Source organism: Pecten maximus, chromosome 15, assembly GCF_902652985.1.
Source record: "Pecten maximus chromosome 15, xPecMax1.1, whole genome shotgun sequence".
In the NCBI taxonomy this organism is placed as follows: Eukaryota; Metazoa; Mollusca; class Bivalvia; order Pectinida; family Pectinidae; genus Pecten; species Pecten maximus.
Genome location: NC_047029.1, coordinates 10,570,176 through 10,591,270, shown reverse-complemented (window position 1 = coordinate 10,591,270; position 21,095 = coordinate 10,570,176). Strand labels below are relative to the sequence as shown.

At 40.3% G+C, this 21,095-nt stretch overlaps 1 protein-coding gene across 1 annotated transcript; it reads left to right on the top strand.

Annotated features, from left to right (window-relative positions):
* The first annotated feature begins 523 nt into the window (after positions 1–523).
* LOC117344360 lies at positions 524–19,547 on the top strand. The gene is made up of 9 exons (XM_033907096.1): positions 524–638; positions 1,485–1,690; positions 3,594–3,852; positions 12,294–12,497; positions 13,030–13,212; positions 13,546–13,620; positions 14,037–14,096; positions 14,460–14,627; positions 17,380–19,547. Exons 1-9 carry the CDS (start codon positions 548–550, stop codon positions 17,631–17,633), a joined length of 1,500 nt encoding a protein of 499 aa, XP_033762987.1. The 5' UTR covers positions 524–547; the 3' UTR covers positions 17,634–19,547.
* Positions 19,548–21,095: the final 1,548 nt, after the last annotated feature.

Here is a 21,095-nt window from a genome sequence, read left to right as displayed (position 1 = left end):
ATCCATGTGACCATGAATGAAGGCCAAGGTCATACATTTGAACAAACGTGTTAGCCCTTCCTCCTTGCATGCTACAGACCTAATATTGGGTCTCTGGGCCATTTGGTTGTAAAGAAGAAGTCGTTTAAAGAATTTAGCATAGTTGACCCATGTGGCTATAAATGAAAGTCAAGGTCATACATTTGAACAAACTTGTTAGCCCTTCATCCCGGCATGCTACAGACCTAATATTGGGTCTCTGGGCCTTTTGGTTATGAAGAAGAAGTCGTTTAAATATTTAAGCATATTTGACCCCTGTGACCTTGAATGAAGGTCAAGTTCATCCATTTATATAAACGTGGTAGCTCTTCATCCCAGCATGCTAAAAACCTATTATTCAGTTTCTGGGCCTTTTGGTGGTAGGGCAGGTGACCACACTTCCGATCTGGGAAAAGCCAGGCAGCCTAGGTGAAACACAAGTGTCCTACCCGACCACTCTTACAAGTATGTAAGTTTGGACTCTGTCTTTTTAGGTTCCATCAGTGTACAAAAACAGCTTCATGGTTTTATGGTGGTAGGCGGTGTGATGTTTGGTTACTCTGACACAGCCATACGGGTCTGGACTCCAGTCTACTTACCGCTGACCACCTCACATACAGGTACGTATCTACATGGTGTATAGATCTGACAATTAGTCTACAGGTAAATATATACACCTGTGTATGGACCTGGTGGTTAGTGTCTACAGGTAAATATATACACCTGTGTATGGACCTGATAGTTAGTGTCTACAGGTAAATATATACACCTGTGTATGGACCTGATAGTTAATGTATACAGGTAAATATATACACATGTGTATGGACCTGATAGTTAGTGTATACAGGTAAATATATACACCTGTGTATGGACCTGATAGTTAGTGTATACAGGTAAATATATACACCTGTGTATGGACCTGATAGTTAGTGTCTACAGGTAAATATATACACCTGTGTATGGACCTGATAGTTAATGTATACAGGTAAATATATACACATGTGTATGGACCTGATAGTTAGTGTATACAGGTAAATATATACACCTGTGTATGGACCTGATAGTTAGTGTATACAGGTAAATATATACACCTGTGTATGGACCTGATAGTTAGTGTATACAGGTAAATATATACACATGTGTATGGACCTGATAGTGACTACAGATAAATATATAACCTGTGTATGGACCTGATAGTTAGTGTATACAGGTAAAGATATACACCTGTGTATGGACCTGATAGTTACTGTATACAGGTAAATATATACACCTGTGTATGGACCTGATAGTTACTGTATACAGGTAAATATATACACCTGTGTATGGACCTGATAGTTAGTGTCTACTGGTAAATATGTACATGTAATCAGCAGTATTTGTATGTAAGAATACTTGAACATGTTACCTGAATATCTGTTTTATTATTCCAAGCTTTCTTACCCCTATAATATTGTTTAAATCTACAGTAAACCTTATAAGTACGTCTGATGGATGGGCAATCAGTATAAGCGACTGGATATACGATGGTCAAGGACACATGAGGATATTCGCCTGGACGTTTGATGACCTTCCTCTCGCTGTTATCTCAGACTCAGCAGCAACATTTGATTTCACCAAGAGTGTTTCAACAAATGGTATACTTAATCTAGATACAACACTGGAGCAAGTCGAGGTAAGTTATTAAATAACTGTTTGACTGCTTGATAAATTTGTTTTGTGAAAATGTCCAGCGTACGTATTTTATACAAACAAAATATATATCACTTATTGACACATCATGCTCTGTTCTATATTGACATTTTTCTAAAACGCATACGTTTGCCCAGAGAGTAACAAGGAATTTCATTTTGACATATCATATAATTATAACGATAAACGATTTACCTCTATATCAAAAGTAAAAACAATAAAATATATATATCAAAAAAATCATAAACTATAAAAGTGTAATCGCTATTTACAATATACATATATGTACAAAGAGTCACCAAACGAAAAAGCCCACATCAAACGTACAAAACATATTAAACGTACCTATTAAGCCCCTGTCACACTTGACCGGATTGGTGTACCGGACATCAACGGATAGAAATTTTTGTTATCCGGTGGTATACGGTGGCAAAGTTGTCAGTCCGGTAGAAAAATCCAAACTGACGACGTACTTGCACCGAATATGGAACGGATAAAACGTACCAATAACGAACATGTAACGTACGGCTACCGTACTACCAACCGGGTGTCTCCGAATGAGTAACGAACAACAAACGAACATGAACCGTGAATCAGGACGTGTACAGGATGCATTCCGGACAAACCGAACACCTAACGGACATTAACGCGCGCGTGCAGAAAAAAACAAGATATATGCATTTCTCCGGCGATCAGTTGTCAAAAAGTTACAGTGCTGACTGCCTCGCCAAAATGCCTCGCGGTAGAAAAATAAATAAAAAAAAACGTTCCTGCAAAAGCGCAAGACACAGGAGAAGTGTCTGTCGATGCGGTTGATGCTGTTGCACAGGAAACCGAAACTGAAACTGAAACTGAAACAGAGCATGATAAAGGTGCACAGAAACTTTAGTCTGACATTCCATGCTGACAACTGTCTGTGAATCTTCGAAGCTTCCAAGAACCTTTTTATATGCCTGCGATAATTAATCAGTTTCTGTCGGTAGTCAGTTCCTCCCCCTGTAGGTATCCTGTAGGTATTCTGTATTCATCCGTTCTGTGCGTGTTATCCGTTTTCAATCCGTTTGTCTATTCGTCGTGTCCGGTGTTAATCCTGCAAGCATCCTGTGTTTGTCCGTTATGTGTCCGTTATGTGTTCGTTATGTGTCCGCTGAAGGTCCGGTTTATGCGTGGCGTATGCGTTCAAGTTCCATCAACGGACTGGGTTACGCATGCCCCCCCCCCCCCCCCCCCGTACACCTACCGCATATAAACGAACAATGACAGGATTTATACAGGACAAAACGGACATGCACAGGACAGCCAACGAATATTCTTATCCGTTACTGTCCGTTTCAAGTTTTGTGCATGCACAAAACTTTCCAACGGATACCACGCCACCGGACGCACCGTACATCACCTGACATGGAACGAATGAACCGAACATAAAACGGACATAAAACGGATATTGACGAACATCACCGGATATCCAAAAATGTTATCCGTTTCACGTCCGGTGGCCCAATCCGGTAAAGTGTGACAGGGGCTTATGTATAACTTACAATCCATAAACAACGTGCGCACGTGCACAAAATAGAAACGGTATAGAATGCAAAAGACAAACGCAAAAGCAGTAACATAATTCACAACCGTTTCTCTCTTTCAATGAATACCGTTTAATATAAAAAGGTAAGGTATATATAAAGTATTATAGTGAAGAAATAGCAAATATTTTTTAAATTGATCAAACCATGATATCCGGGCTACAGCATGCAGAATTTTTTGTTTCAAAAATATTATTTAAACCAGACTTTTCAAATAAAAGTATTCTAATATTTTAATAGCTATTTTAACACTTGTAATCAAAGCAGAATTTTGGATCTCAATATATTTTAATTACTCCTAAACAGATCCAGGTGATGGAGGGCCCCAACCTAGGCTTTCGGTTTCCCGGAGTTGGTTCAGTCTCCAATGACGGTTATTTTGGACCTTATGGCGGACTGATTTACGCCAAGAATGGTTCGAACCTGTTACTATGGGCACCAGCTATTGGCTCCCAGGGACACCTTTTTCATCTCAGCGAACTGGGACATTGGGGTTCAAACGAAACGTACCAGGCAACCAATAACGTGGACATCCTTATTACGGTGTGGCGAGAGTACGGCCTAGGTATGTAGTCCAAATTATAAGGTACAGTCTATGTCCCAGGTATGTAGTCAAAACCATGAGGTACAGTCTACGTCCCATATATGTAGTCCAAACCGTGAGGTACAGTCTACGTCACAGGTATGTAGTCCAAACTATGAGGTACAGTCTACGTCCCATGTATGTAGTCCAAACCATGAGGTACAGTCTACGTCACAGGTATGTAGTCCAAACTATGAGGTACAGTCTACGTCCCATGTATGTAGTCCAAACCATGAGGTACAGTCTACGTCACAGGTATGTAGTCCAAACCATGAGGTACAGTCTATGTCCCAGGTATGTAGTCAAAACCATGAGGTACAGTCTACGTCCAATGTATGTAGTCCAAACCATGAGGTACAGTCTACGTCACAGGTATGTAGTCCAAACCACGAGGTACAGTCTACGTCACAGGTATGTAGTCCAAACCGTGAGGTACAGTCTACGTCACAGGTATGTAGTCCAAACCACGAGGTACAGTCTACGTCACAGGTATGTAGTCCAAACCGTGAGGTACAGTCTACGTCACAGGTATGTAGTCCAAACTATGAGGTACAGTCTACGTCCCATGTATGTAGTCCAAACCATGAGGTACAGTCTACGTCACAGGTATGTAGTCCAAACTATGAGGTACAGTCTACGTCCCATGTATGTAGTCCAAACCATGAGGTACAGTCTACGTCACAGGTATGTAGTCCAAACCATGAGGTACAGTCTATGTCCCAGGTATGTAGTCAAAACCATGAGGTACAGTCTACGTCCAATGTATGTAGTCCAAACCATGAGGTACAGTCTACGTCACAGGTATGTAGTCCAAACCACGAGGTACAGTCTACGTCACAGGTATGTAGTCCAAACCGTGAGGTACAGTCTACGTCACAGGTATGTAGTCCAAACCACGAGGTACAGTCTACGTCACAGGTATGTAGTCCAAACCGTGAGGTACAGTCTACGTCACAGGTATGTAGTCCAAACCGTGAGGTACAGTCTACGTCACAGGTATGTAGTCCAAACCGTGAGGTACAGTCTACGTCACAGGTATGTAGTCCAAAATGTGAGGTACAGTCTATGTCCCAGGTATGTAGTCCAAACCGTGAGGTACAGTCTACGTCACAGGTATGTAGTCCAAACCGTGAGGTACAGTCTACGTCACAGGTATGTAGTCCAAACCACGAGGTACAGTCTTTGTCCCAGGTATGTAGTCCGAACCACGAGGTACAGTCTACGTCACAGGTATGTAGTCCGAACCGTGAGGTACAGTCTATGTCCCAGGTATGTAGTCCGAACCGTGAGGTACAGTTTACGTCACAGGTATGTAGTCCAAACCGTGAGGTACAGTCTATGTCCCAGGTATGTAGTCCGAACCGTGAGGTACAGTCTATGTCCCAGGTATGTAGTCCAAACCACGAGGTACAGTCTATGTCACAGATATGTAGTCCAAACCACGAGGTACAGTCTATGTCCCAGGTATGTAGTCCAAACCGTGAGGTACAGTCTATGTCCCAGGTGTGTAGTCCAAACCGTGAGGTACAGTCTACGTCCCATGTATGTAGTCCAAACCGTGAGGTACAGTCTATGTCCCAGGTATGTAGTCCAAACCACGAGGTACAGTCTACGTCACAGGTATGTAGTCCAAACCGTGAGGTAGTCTACGTCACAGGTATGTAGTCCAAACCGTGAGGTACAGTCTATGTCCCAGGTATGTAGTCCAAACCGTGAGTTACAGTCTATGTCACAGGTATGTAGTCCAAACCGTGAGGTACAGTCTACGTCACAGGTATGTAGTCCAAACCGTGAGGTACAGTCTACGTCACAGGTATGTAGTCCAAACCGTGAGGTACAGTCTATGTTCCAGGTATGTAGTCCAAACCGTGAGGTACAGTCTACGTCACAGGTATGTAGTCCAAACCGTGAGGTACAGTCTATGTTCCAGGTATGTAGTCCAAACCGTGAGGTACAGTCTACGTCACAGGTATGTAGTCCAAACCGTGAAGTACATTCTATGTTCCAGGTATGTAGTCCAAACCGTGAGGTACAGTCTACGTCACAGGTATGTAGTCCAAACCGTGAGGTACAGTCTACGTCACAGGTATGTAGTCCAAACCGTGAGGTACAGTTTACGTCACAGGTATGTAGTCCAAACCGTGAGGTACAGTCTACGTCACAGGTATGTAGTCCAAACCGTGAGGTACAGTCTACGTCACAGGTATGTAGTCCAAACCGTGAGGTACAGTCTACGTCACAGGTATGTAGTCCAAACCGTGAGGTACAGTCTACGTCACAGGTATGTAGTCCAAACCGTGAGGTACAGTCTACGTCACAGGTATGTAGTCCAAACCGTGAGGTACAGTCTACGTCACAGGTATGTAGTCTACGTCACAGGTATGTAGTCCAAACCGTGAGGTACAGTCTACGTCACAGGTATGTAGTCCAAACCGTGAGGTACAGTCTACGTCACAGGTATGTAGTCCAAACCGTGAGGTACAGTCTACGTCACAGGTATGTAGTCCAAACCGTGAGGTACAGTCTACGTCACAGGTATGTAGTCCAAACCGTGAAGTACAGTCTATGTTCCAAGTATGTAGTCCAAACCGTGAGGTACAGTCTACGTCACAGGTATGTAGTCCAAACCACGAGGTACAGTCTACGTCACAGGTATGTAGTCCAAACCGTGAGGTACAGTCTACGTCACAGGTATGTAGTCCAAACCACGAGGTACAGTCTACGTCACAGGTATGTAGTCCAAACCGTGAGGTAGTCTACGTCACAGGTACATTGTATATAGTCCAAACCGTGAGGTACAGTCTACGTCACAGGTATGTAGTCCAAACCATGAGGTAGTCTATGTCCCAGGTATGTAGTCCAAACCATGAGGTAGTCTATGTCCCAGGTATGTAGTCCAAACCATGAGGTGTATTCTACGTCCCAGGTCCAAACCAATATTGTTGCATGAGAACGAGGCAGTTATATGATGTCCCTAACATAACTTACGAGTCCTAGAAGGACGAGACTGATTTATGATGTCCCTAACATCACTGACGAGTCTAAGAAGGACGAAACAGATTTATGATTTCTCTAACATAACTGACGAGTCATGGAAGGACGAGACAGATTTATGATGTCCATAACATAACTGGCGAGTCCTAGAAGGACGAGACAGATTTAGGATTTCTCTTACATCACTGACGAGTCCTAGAATGACGAGACAGATGTTTGATATCCCTAAAATAACTGACGAGTCCTAGAATGACGAGACAGATTTATGATTTCTCTTACATCACTGACAAGTCCTAGATGAACAGAACAAATATATGATGTGGTTTAAAGTATTTGAGTATTATGTGTAAAATCCATTGAAAATATGTTAAATAATACTGTGTATGGAATGAAACATTTAAACGTCTTCAAAGATATCTCTTAAAACAACATACAATGTACCAATCTAAATCAATAAACCCAAAAAGCTTATCCAATTGACGTCAATCATATATCGGTCTGAATAAGTATCGCCTGATAAATACATAGGACCAATGCCAATTATTTATATCTCAACAAATATATTGTGTCCGAAAAATAAATTGGAATTATAAGTCACCTAAATTACTGTAATTAACATATAACGGAGGAAGTTCTTTTGACATGTTACCAACATCGTGTCAATTCCACAGATTTTGAGACAATAGTGTACGTCAATAAGGTCGACACTAGCCAGGGACCCGTATGTAAACTTAACAGCATACAATCCAGTTATAGACCAATCACGTGTGGTAATATTTGCTTTGGTGTTTTATAAACCTATCTGAGGAGTTCTCGGTATTTTTCATAGATACTTTTTACAAAAAATTTCAATAATTATGAAAAGATGGTCAGATAATAATTCACGTTTACGAGAGATTAAGATGACAAGACTTTGGTAGTACATATTAGTCCTGATCGATTGGTATCGATACTAATTCATCTCAAGATATTAACAAGGGAGAAGTGAGGTAAACAAGCAGTTAGGTGAGTGGGGTCGAACGATTGTAGGTTGTTACGGGGGAAAATGTCAAGGTGTTTCTCGTGTCGCTTGAAGACCGTTTTCAATTGAAGCGATCAACAACGTTGGTCAATGTTTTAAACAATAAGTAACTGACGTAGGTCATTTGAAATACGATACAGTTGTAGAATTACCTACAGACTTGGTAATGATGGAGTTTATTGGATAGAAAAGAGGTTCTGTGTTTAGGTTTCCTTATAACGTCAGACGTGTACAATACTTGCTGATACGCCTAGTGGCTCCGTTGTCACCAACCTAGATGCCATTTGATATTGTGACTTAGGCTGAATTTGACCTAGGTTTGTATGACGGGTGTTGTTGAGGAAACAAAAGACGCTAACTCTCTCGGACTACCTGGTCATATTATTATCCTGGTACCTTCTCATTAGTTTCCATGCAATTTAAATTTTTATTTATATTTTACCTTCTTTTCAATCGATTTTGAGTTTGAATTACTCATCTTATATTGTACCATTATTTAGCGGACAAAACACTTGTCGACAATTTTATTTGTTTCGTCAAGCTGTGATCTTTCTCTCAGAGCTAACTCAGTCACCTTGTGAAGTCACACAAAGTTTAAAACAATATTCTGAAACGATCCAAAACGGGTTCAAATAGAATCAGGTCACGTTATCATAGCCATATGAAATCAACTCTGTCGTTCTCCAACACGCGAATTGTCAATGACGTCCAGCTTCGTGTTTTGTGCTAAGGATGATATTGTCGGGTAACACGTCAAACTAACTGATACCTGATCAAAGAAGACGCCGACATCTAATTATCACCCAAATAATTGATTATTGATTATAAACACAATTTGCAAATACGGCGAAGCACAATTAATTTGGAATTAACTTAAGCCGTCAAGACATATTCGATGTCTTTTCATGAACATTTTCAATAGGAATGGTGTGTCGAGGAAAATAACAGAATGTCAATACCTGTTTCTACCCTTTCAATTGTAAATTGATATCCAATCCCCCGGGGCAGAAGATGAAGATTGCAGGTCCCTAGACCCCGTTAAAGGTCACCTATAGTCAGGCTATTGTTTGTCTATGAATTAGATCTGTACTTATCTAGTAGCTTGTTTTAGACAATCATACATGGGAATTACAAAACGGGGATAACGAAAGAATTTTGACTTTCTGGAAATCATCATTGATTTGGGAAACGAAGGTCGGACAAATCAAAATTTTCTTCATATGACCCTGGCTGTTGGTGTCCAGTCTAGACCCCCATCCTCATATGACCCTGACTGTTGGTGTCTCCTTGACACCCGTCCTCATATGACCTTGGATGTTGGTGCCCTAGACACCCGTCCTCATATGACCTTGGCTGTTGGTGTCTCCTTAACACCCGTCCTCATATGACCTTGGCTGTTGGTGTCCCCTAGACACCGTCCTCATATGACCTTGACTGTTGGTGTCCCCCTAGACACCTGTCCTTATATGACCCTGGCTGTTGGTGTCCCTTAGACACCCGTCCTCATATAACCCTGACTGTTGGTATCCCCTAGACACCCATCCACATATAACCCTGACTGTTGGTGTACCCCTAAACACCCATCCACATATGACCCTGACTGAAGGTATCCCCCTTTACACCCGTCCTCATATGACCCTGACTGTTGGTGTACCCCTAGACACCCTATCCTCATATAACCCTGGCTGTTGGTGTCTCCTCTAGACCCCCATCCTCATATAACCCTGGCTGTTGGTGTCTCCTCTAGACCCCATCCTCATATAACCCTGACTGTTGCTGCCCCCTCTAGACCCCATCCTCATATGACCCTGACTGTTGGTGTACCCCTAGACACCCTATCCTCATATAACCCTGGCTGTTGGTGTCTCCTCTAGACCCCATCCTCATATGACCCTGGCTGTTGGTGTCTCCTCTAGACCCCCATCCTCATATGACCCTGACTGTTGGTGTCTCCTCTAGACCCCCATCCTCATATAACCCTGGCTGTTGGTGTCTCCTCTAGACCCCCATCCTCATATAACCCTGGCTGTTGGTGTCTCCTCTAGACCCCCATCCTCATATAACCCTGGCTGTTGGTGTCTCCTCTAGACCCCTATCCTCATATGACCCTGGCTGTTGGTGTCTCCTCTAGACCCCCATCCTCATATGACCCTGGCTGTTGGTGTCTCCTCTAGACCCCCATCCTCATATGACCCTGACTGTTGGTGTCTCCTCTAGACCCCTATCCTCATATGACCCTGGCTGTTGGTGTCTCCTCTAGACCCCTATCCTCATTTGGTGTCTCCTCTAGACCCCATCCTCATATGACCCTGACTGTTGGTGTCCCCTCTAGACCCCTATCCTCATATGACCCTGGCTGTTGCTGTCCCCTCTAGACCCCTATCCTCATATGACCCTGGCTGTTGCTGTCCCCTCTAGACCCCTATCCTCATATGACCCTGGCTGTTGGTGTCTCCTCTAGACCCCATCCTCATATAACCCTGGCTGTTAGGCATAAATGACCTAAAGGCTTGGTATTTCCAAACATGAAAAACTGGCATCGGAGATATAATGTTTCAACAAAGGAGTTGGACGAGGGGAGATAACTCGTACAGCTGTATCAAGTTCCTAGGCCTCTTGCAATGATTGCGCAATCAAAAAAAAAAATCAAAATGGCGTACAACTTGAACCGGAAGTGCTAAATAAAAACCGAAGGTACCAAAATCATCAGAATGACATACTGCATCGATCTATGTAATGATATTCAAAAAATGAAAAAGTTCAAAATTTTGTGACCTTTGACCCATAGCTAACTTTTTTATTTGACCTCTGACCTGAAAACCTTTGGTGAGTAAATGTTAGCGCCAGGCATTTTCTACAAATAGCATAATTACCTGACCTCAGTAAAATGAATGCTTTTTGAGTTTTGGCAATTTTAAACTTTTCAATAAATGACGTCATGGCGGCCATGTTGGATTTCAAACCGACCCCAAGATAACAAGACTTGGTCAGTACCATCTCATAGTCATTTTGTCAAAGTTTGTGTTGAATCGCACAGCTGGAATTTGAGAAGAAACTTAAAATGCGAGTTGTAGGCATACATAAGATATAGAGAGAAATATTCAAAATGGCGTCTCGTGTTAACGACAAATGTTACCAAAGAACTAAGGACATCAAAATCATCAGAATGACATACTGCATCATACTTTGAAAGATTTTTTGAAAAAGATTGAAAAATGAAGATTTTCTAAAAATAGACATATTTGACACCATAGCGAACTTTTTTTATTTGACCTCTGACCTGAAAACTTTTAGCAGCAAAAAGTTAGCTCCAGCAATTATCTACAAATAACATAATTACATGACCTGTGTAGAAGAATATTTTTTTTAGTTATGGCCATTTTAAACTTTTCAATACATGACGTCATGGTGGCCATATTGGATTTTGGACTGACCACATGATAACAAGACTTGGTCAGTACTATCTCCTTGTCATTTTGTCAAAGTTTGTGCTGAGTCGCACTGGTGGAATTTGAGAAGTTTAAAATGTGAAACGATTTTTAATATAGAATATATAGGGAAATTTTCAAAATGGCGTACTACATTAACCGGAAGTGCTATTAAGACACCGAAGGTATCAATATCATCGGAATGACATACTCTATTGATCTGTAGAAAAAGTTTTCAAAAATAGTAAAAAATGAAAAATTTCTAAAAATAGCATAACTTTGACCTCCAGCGAGCTTTTTTGTTTGACCTCTAACCTCAAAGCCGTAATTATGTAAAAGTTGGCCCCAGCTAAATACTACATGAATATACTTTTGAATATTTTTAACCTCATACCGTTTTTGAGTTGTGGCTATTTAAGCAAAATAAGCTTTGACGTCATGGCGGCCATTTTGGATTTTTCGACCTACGTAACCAGTTTGGCGTTACAGTTTCTACAAAATGAAATGCAGAAGATTAGGAAGAATAATAATAAGAAGAAACAGAACAAAAACAATAGGTCTTTTCACCACAAAGTGAAAAGCCCTAATAAAAATAGTAATCGTATTTGTCAGATACATGTATGGCGGAACTGGACCGGGTCGATCATCGGCCAGGTAGCTCCATTGGTAGATACATTTGGTACCTGTGACAAAACCCTGTTTCGAGTAAGGTGAGTACTTGGCAATGGGATATCCGAACCTGGGCTGTGAGCTGTTAGATCTTCGGGGTCGAAAACTGGACTGGGTTGATCATCGGCGACCAGGTACCTCAACTAGTAGAGCATCCGGCTAGTGTTCGAATGTCCCTGGTTCGAACCCCGATCTGGCCGTGCATTTTTTCTACTCCTCATACACATAAAGATTCTGGTGTTTTAGAGTACTTTTATCACCAAGCTTGCACTACATATACCATTAAGTTATAAACTGGAAATTGTTTACAGAGAATGTCACGTGTCCCATCGATCAGCTGAGCGTCTTTGAAACGGCGACTAATACGGACACAGTGGTACATGGTGTCGGGTACAACGGTAACATAACGTTTGGATGCAAGTACGGGTACATGTACCGCGGGGGTAACACATCCGCTACATGTGACCGGTACGGGGAGTGGAACTTTCTCAACAATGACACCATCAGATGTGAACGTAAGTATGTCTGTGATGCTTTAGGAACATCACGTTCTTATCGTGGGGTGTTCTCACACCTCATTCTCCAATATCAGCATAGCTACTGACAGAATACTTCTTCTTTCTGTGACACACTGATTGGGCGAGTTCGAACTGATAAACATATCGGTGAGTTCGATCATCACAATTATTTATTTTAGGCGAGCTGTTCATCTAGTGTGATTACGTATGTGAAGATTTTAAATGGTGACGCATGCGCAGATGAAGTCTAATTGCCGTAGTCGGACCAAAAGTAAAGTCAGTGGTTGAACTATAACCGACTAGTCATGCGCACCGTAACTTCTTGCTTCTGTACACATGCGCATTTCATAAAACCAAAGTGAGTTCCTTCCAACTTTAGCTATAGTTTCTGATCGAACTCGCCCGTGTCAACAGCTGAACTTCAGCGCTACTTTTGTCTTTCGCTATCCTCTCTTAAATACGACTTAATTATATTCTAAGAGGCTGACCACACATTCCTTATTTCATATTAATAAAATTTCATTTTTAGTTATTCTATGTAACACGTCCGACCTGACAACGCCGAATGCACAAGTCAGTATAGTGGGAGATTATCGACTTGATGACGTCGTGACGTATGCGTGCGACGCTGGGTACGAGGTCATTGGTGGAAACCTGTCACGTGTCTGTTTGGCGGATGGTACTTGGAGTGGGTCGGCACCTTTATGTCAACGTACGTATGGCGTTTAGGAGTACAGTTATCAATAGTAGTAATTGTCTGATTTTACTGTAGTGTTAATATATTATCCTTTATACTGGTTCCCTTTACGTATATTAGAAAAGAATCAGCTAAAATTATGTCTGTATTGCATGGCCCAACTGTATAAGGTCTTCTATTGTCCGCAGTGCGAGAGAAATAGTTGGTAAAAAAACTTGGGATGGAAAACTTTTATTTTCTTTTGACTTTTGATCAATAAAAACACATAAATATTTTTTTCTGTTTTGGATTTCGTTAAAGAAATATCTTTTTATTGACATTTTTGTCGTTTTTCTCGTGTTTGTCCAGCTGTGGCCACAACCCAGGTAGAGGTTACAAGTTACAAGTTAACGACCACGGAAGTTCCCACAACCACAACTACAGGTATGTTTAACTTGTTAACTAACCTAACATTTGGTCCACAAAATCAGCGCAAATGGTGTCTATGAATCTTTGGGGGTTCTTTCCTGTTGTTGAATGATATGTTTTCATCATTCAATGAATTTTAAAAACTTAAATAAGGGTGGGTTGAAGAACTATCCGTGTAAAATACTATACTCTAAATTAAGTTGGATGGCTTATGAACTTAGTATAAGGGAAGGTGGAGAGACGATCCATGTCAACTTCTCCGAGTTAAGTCAAATTTTTGAATGGCTAATGAGCAGGCCGGGGAAGAATATAATCTACACTCTAATGAATTTCCCCAATGCGATGTATGTCAAAGATATCTATTTCTTTAATACAGTGTATTGAAATATTTTATAACCGACATATTCGTCGATTTTCTCGTTTTTGTCCAGCTGTGGTGACAACCCACATAGAAGTAACGACAACGGAACTCCCTACAACCACAACAACAGGTATGTTTAACTTGTTTACCAATTCTAATAATGGGTGTAAATCTGTAGAGATTTGAGGTATATTGTATCATGTAATATTATCAATATTTGACTTGTTATTGTTCTTTTTCCCAACTACGGCGACAGTCACTGAAATCAACATCTAACGATCCTCAGACAACAATCACATTGACTAACGTCAGATATGACCAAATTTTGTGTTTCTCTATTTAGGAAAAGCATTGAAGGGCTGGAACTTATATAATAATATCATAAACCTTTACGTATATTTTACAAATACACTTACATATAAATGACTGAACGTGTTTATTTCGGGGGTCCCGATTTCATTGTTTGTATCGATCATGTTACTATCACCAACAGCTTGCCCTCTCGTCGGACTGGAGGTACCCTTTGCGGAGATGACTATTTCTGTCACAGCAGATACTGTGACGTACACATGCCCGCCAATGTACCCTCATGTTGAGGGGGATCTGACGCGGACTTGTAACAGGGACGGAACATGGAGCGGGACAGCGCCTGTCTGTGAATGTGGGTATAGAAGTTGTCACTACCATTGACACGTTCTGTCATGTAGGCTGTCATGTGATGATATCTATTCTTCTGTCATTCATTCTGTAATTGTTTTTGTTTGTCCGTCTGTTAATGCATCTATGCCCGTTTGTTTTCATAAATACCTGCTTACCAGTCAGTAATTTTATATCGGTCAGTAAATATGCATCCTGTCAATGAATTGTAGTACAGACAAAAAATGAATTGCACCTTTGAATATCAATGAAGAAACTAAATCATGCATCCGTTTCGTGCTGTCGAAGGATTAGGCAAAACAATCAATGACACCTTTGACAACTTTCAATGTAGAAAATTAATTTAAAATTCCATCATCCAGCTGTTTCACCTTCGGAACTGATACCAGGGGCAAATAATGTCCCCTACCGGCCCCCCGCTAAAGATAGTAACATTGACCTTGACCTTGACCCAAAATCCCTGAAACTAAACTTGTCCGATATAGTATAGTCCTTTGTATTTCTGTAAAGTTTGATCGAAATCCCTCAAGGAATGACGCCTCTAGAACGCTGACAATAATTTTCTAAAAATAGTAATAGTGACCTAGCTTTTGAGACGACAACCCTGAAACTCAGACTTGTTTGATATAGCTAGCATGGTGTTTTGTATTTGTGTTTGTGTTTTCTTTGAAGTTTGATCAAAATTCCATTCCTCAAGGAATAAAGCCGCTAGAGTGCTGATAAGTGGTGTCACTTACTCACATGCTAGACGTACGGAGAGGACTTCCGGTTTCACCGGTAGGGGACTGAAAGCAACGTCATTAAATAAGAATAAATATTGAAATGACGTCATACTTTTTTGTGTGCCTTTATCTGTCTAATTCAGGAAAACTAGGCAGAGAAATAATGTGAAAACATCAGGCTAACAATCGTCTGTTAGGATATGGAAATACCTTTTATGTTTCTCTTTATCATGCTTGTACAATTACAGTTATAATGCAGTCACAGAAAATAAAATATCTATCCCCAAAACCTAAATTCAAAATCATACTGTTTAGTGTTTAAATTAACATGATTATGAATAGTTAGGGAAAAAGAATTTATAATTAGGTTTTAAAATACTCTAATTCAATATTAATCTCCCAAACTGAGAAATGCTGTATTCATAAAATCCCCCTTATTGTATTTCGATTAAGTCAGTCTTGAGAGTAATTATCTCCCTTTGTACCATAAAAAGTTGGTAATAAATAATAATACTTCGTTAAAGTATGAAGAGGGTTGTTTTGCTCTTCATCTTCAGCCAGCGTGGATAAAAACTGGTTTCTACCACAATAAGTGGTATTATTCAACTGACAGACAAGTTAGTTATCAGAAAATTTTGACTTTTCACCAGAGCAGATCCTTAAATATCTATTAAAGAAAGGCAACGAAAACTTTCAAAATTTATGTTTTGATTTGGTGACAAATTTTTAAACTTTCTTTTAAGAATGCACTTCAAAACAAAGAAAATATGTTGTTGCTTTTACTGAAAAACAGACGTTCATTTTATTTATAGTTTGACGATTTAATTTAACATTATAGAAAATAAATGCCAGGTCATATATGCGATAACAGAAATGTAAAAACGTTAACTATTTGTTGATTGTTGTTTTAGCTCAAAATTGCATGATAGGCTACGATAAAATTTACCCTAAATAGAACAATATTTCTGTTGTGATAGAAGAAAAGCATGAGAGGAAATATTTCCGAAAAATAACTTTTTTCAAAGATTAAAGAAAAACCAGAATTAATATCGTCTAGTCAAAATCTCTAAAACTCATATATAAAATTTATGGTGTTACTTTATGTAGTAGTTTTTGAAATCTGCCCTATTATCCTAGCAACAGCGGTAGGTTATGATTGATGACGCTAATAACGATTGCATGACGTCACCAAACATAGTCCAGAATCAGACGTTTTACACACAAAATAGAACATATACTTTGAATAATTTGCATTGATAAAACGGGTTCATTGAGACCTTCTATTTGAACATGTTTTTTTTTTTTTTTCAATTTGTGTTATTTTCAATCGGGAAAAGACCCTCCACTTAACCTCTTGATAACTCGAAATGTTTTCTAACATGACCTTAATTTCATCATTTTCATGTCATATTATGACCACGTTACCTCAAGCTATTTATATACCATACCAAGAAATATAACTTATCGGTGATAGCCACCAGAGGGGCCGAGATGACACTATTCCTTTATTGAATTATGGGAATATTGCACATTTTCATGTAGATTCTGGAAATTTGTTGGGACATATTTCTAATTTTCCCCGTCGCCTCCAAAGTATCAACATCATAGGTCCTAACGAAAAAGGTGTCCCTGACAAAACTGACGAGTCATAGAAGGATGAAATAGCTGTTTGGTGTCCCTGGCATCGCTGACGAGTCCTAGAATGACGAAACAGCTGTATGATGTTCCTGACATCGCTGACGAGTCCTAGAATGACGAAACAGCTGTATGGTGTCCCTGACATCACCGACGAGTCGTAGAATAAGGAAACAGCTGTATCTAACTCTCAATTTAAATTTAAAGACGTTAAACACTTTTAATATGTGGCTTTGGTACAATAGTTGGGAAGTATGTGTCAGTATTATTAAAGTGCCAGATTCATCAATATTACTTATACAATAACCCCACCCCCACCCCCATCCCCCGATAACACTGGCTTGACTTTTTTTGTAGTGTTTGTGACTTTTCATTATTTTAATATCTGTATTATTTCAGATTGTGTCTGCCCGTGTTCTGACAACACCACCGTCTCTGAAGAGACGCTTCATCATCTCCTCAATGAACTTAAGGAGGCCCTCACGGTTGAACCCTCCCAAACGTCTCTTGCCATTCGGAAGAAAATTAGTGTTTATGAGGACCGTGCGAGTGCCAAAGGTCTCGGCGCTCTAGGTGCGACTGTACTTGTGTGTGTCGTTCTCCTAATCATCGTTCCTGATATACCCCGTATCATCTCCGACATCAAGCACTGAGTACTGAATCTCTTCACAAATCCTTGATATCTGACAGACACTAGCCACCAATAATGATATTATTTATGCAAGCTTAGTATTAACCTCGCCATTTATTCCTCTGATCGCCGGACGGGCGCGGCCATGAAAATGTTGGCGAGCCACGATATTTGGTCTGATACTGAATACCAGAGACCTTGGGACGATACAGCCATGAACATATCTACCACTTCTGACAGGTCTATCAGTATGCTATGGACATCAGACAACATCAACACCTTGAGCGCGTTCCTTCTGATTTATCAACCATTAGCAAATCTGAAAGGCCCTGAACATGTTTATGAGGAATGACATAAATGTAACTCTATTTAAATCATATGCATTGTGTCACTTCTCATCAATGAGAAAGGCCCCAATCAAGCATGATATAATCATGTCCACTGTTTATATCATATGTACCACTAGATATGTCAATCATAGCGGCCCTGAACATGTTGACGCGGAGTGCAGACCTGCGGGTATGGTGTAAGAATTGTAGTTGTTGGCCCTAAGAGGCGACCTTATTTTGGAATCGTTTTTTTTTTCCAAAACAAGTTTCTTCTTCCTAATGTCTCCATTAACACTGCCTCAAAGTTGGTCTTTAGTTGAGCGTAACCCCTTTGATGAAAACTTTGGGTTCTGTCCCCTTGCCGGAGTCTATAATATTAGTAGTTGCTGTTCCAACTGAACGCATAGCATTTCGGGAGTGGTTCTCCAGTATAATGTGACCGGGTGGGGTGTCCTGCTGGATGTCTTCGGCAGTATGCTTCATTGAGGTAACATTGTCGACATCAGCTCTAACTGCAGCCTCCATCCATCTCACACAGGGAAGGCCGTCCTTAAATGACCATAGCTGTTGATAGGACGCTAAAATACAAAGTCAGTTGGTTGGGGGGGGGGGACTATATGTTTCCTCCCCGTCCCTCTGTCAGTCCTCCGTTCACTCAGTTTTCTGCACATTTCTCAGTCGTACTTCAGTATGAGTAGCTAGTCAGATCAGGTTCGAGTTCCAAGGGTTTGGGGGTCAAGTTCAAGGTCACTGTAGCTATTTATATCAGGGGCCAGTTGGGGACATGTATTGCTTCAGCAGTACCCAGCATGCTAGTTTACACTATTACATCGTATAACATCTAGCAGTATGACGCAGGTTTACGTGGACTACAGGCCACTACTTTGAATCCCGGCACGGGCGTTATGTTGTGTCCTTAAACAAGATACTAAACTCCATTGTGTTCCAGTCAACTCATCTGTAAATAAGTACGCGGGGGTTTAGGTAATGCAAGAAACCTCGTGTGTGAGCTGCTAGCGCCGAAATGGCAGCTCCGGCTGTAAACTCCCCAGTGAGTTAAGAAAGGCGTTAGTTGGTTGATAAATGCCCAATACCCACCGATAATACATGTGAACCGTTATGCTCATGTAATACAACGTTATATAAAACTCCTAATTGAAATTACTAATTATTGACTGTGATTTTACCTTGAAACCCTTTGATGATAATTTCTATACAAAAAAAAAAAAAAAAAATAAGTGCATTAATTTCTTTCATTGATGGACGTCAGTGGTTCTTTAAATGTTTTGGGCATCATGGGACCTCTAATGTTCACTTACTATTTCTGTTCCTATTTAAGAATTAAGAATGAATTTGTCAATGTTTTATGTTACTTTGGCTATATTATTGGTAATACTGAAGTGTCATAATTTTCCCTACTTCACTATTTCTCAAAGAGAAACATATTTCCGTTTTCTGAACGTATGAAATAGTTTCACACGTTTGTCAAATGTATACAAAAAATCTTAGAAAGTCGAGACAATATTATAAATCCTTGTCTATCCGTCCGTTCTACTCATATTTTATACAGCTCCTGTATGATTTATAATAAAAGGCAACACTTGTTACAAGATTGTTTGTTGTGTTGCATCAGGAAACGTCGATGGCGGTCTACAAACGCGTGTCCTATATCGATTGGGGTAAAGAAAACAGGATGCGAATTGACAGACACAAAAACTAAATTGACAGTAACAGGAACGGAACTGACAGTAACAAGAACTGGATTGACAGTAACAGGAACTGGATTGACAGTTACAGGAACTGGATTGACAGTAACAGGAACTGGATTGACAGTAACAGGAACGGAACTGACAGTAACAAGAACTGGATTGACAGTTACAGGAACTGGATTGACAGTAACAGGAACGGAACTGACAGTAACAAGAACTGGATTGACAGTTACAGGAACTGGATTGACAGTTACAGGAACTGGATTGACAGTTACAGAAACTGGATTGACAGTAACAGGAACTGAATTGACAGTAACAAGAACTGGATTGACAGTTACAGGAACTGAATTGACAGTTACAGGAACTTGATTGACAGTTACAGGAACTGAATTGACAGTAACAGGAACTGAATTGACATTTACAAGAACTGGATTGACAGTAACAGGAGCTAGATTGACAGTAACAGGAACTGGATTGACTGGAACTGAATTGACAGTAACAGGAACTGAATTGACAGTAACAGGAACTGGATTGACAGTAACAGGAACTGATTGACAGTAACAGGAACTGGATTGACAGTAACAGGAACTGAATTGACAGTTACAGGAACTAGATTGATAGTTACAGTAACTGAATTGACGGTAACAGGAACTGGATTGACAGTTACAGGAACTGAATTGACAGTTACAGGAACTGGATTGATATTTACAGTAACTGAATTGACGGTAACAGGAACTGGATTGACAGTTACAGGAACTGAATTGACAGTTACAGGAACTGGATTGATATTTACAGTAACTGAATTGACGGTAACAGGAACTGGATTGACAGTTACAGGAACTGAATTGACAGTAACAAGATCTGGATTGGCAGTAACAGGAACTGGATTGACAGTAACAGGAACTGAAATGACAGTTACAGGAACTGGATTGACGATAACAGGAACTGGATTGACAGTTACAGGAACTGAATTGACAGTTACAGGAACTGGATTGATATTTACAGTAACTGAATTGACGGTAACAGGAACTGGATTGACAGTAACAGGAACTGGATTGATATTTACAGTAACTGAATTGACGGTAACAGGAACTGGATTGACAGTTACAGGAACTGAATTGACAGTAACAAGATCTGGATTGGCAGTAACAGGAACTGGATTGACAGTAACAAGATCTGGATTGGCAGTAACAGGAACTGGATTGACAGTAACAGGAACTGGATTGACAGTAACAGGAACTGAAATGACAGTAACAGGAACTGAATTGACTATAATAATCGGATTAGGAAAGTTAGCAAGAGGTTAAACCATGTCACGGATATGTTTTTAGCCTTCTATATTTATATGACACTGTTTACTCTAATCTGTAGACAATAACTGTCGTCTCCCTGGACGAAGACCACTTTTTGACAGGTAGACATTTTAGTAATTCGTTTGATAAGGTT

Bases quoted from the DNA above. Each gene is read 5' to 3' on its own strand.
- LOC117344360 (XM_033907096.1), top strand. From the start codon at position 548: ATGGTGGTAGGCGGTGTGATGTTTGGTTACTCTGACACAGCCATACGG. The intron at 1,691-3,593 runs GTAAGTTATTAA...ACTCCTAAACAG, and splicing joins CAACACTGGAGCAAGTCGAG to ATCCAGGTGATGGAGGGCCC. The intron at 12,498-13,029 runs GTAAGTATGTCT...TTTCATTTTTAG, and splicing joins TGACACCATCAGATGTGAAC to TTATTCTATGTAACACGTCC.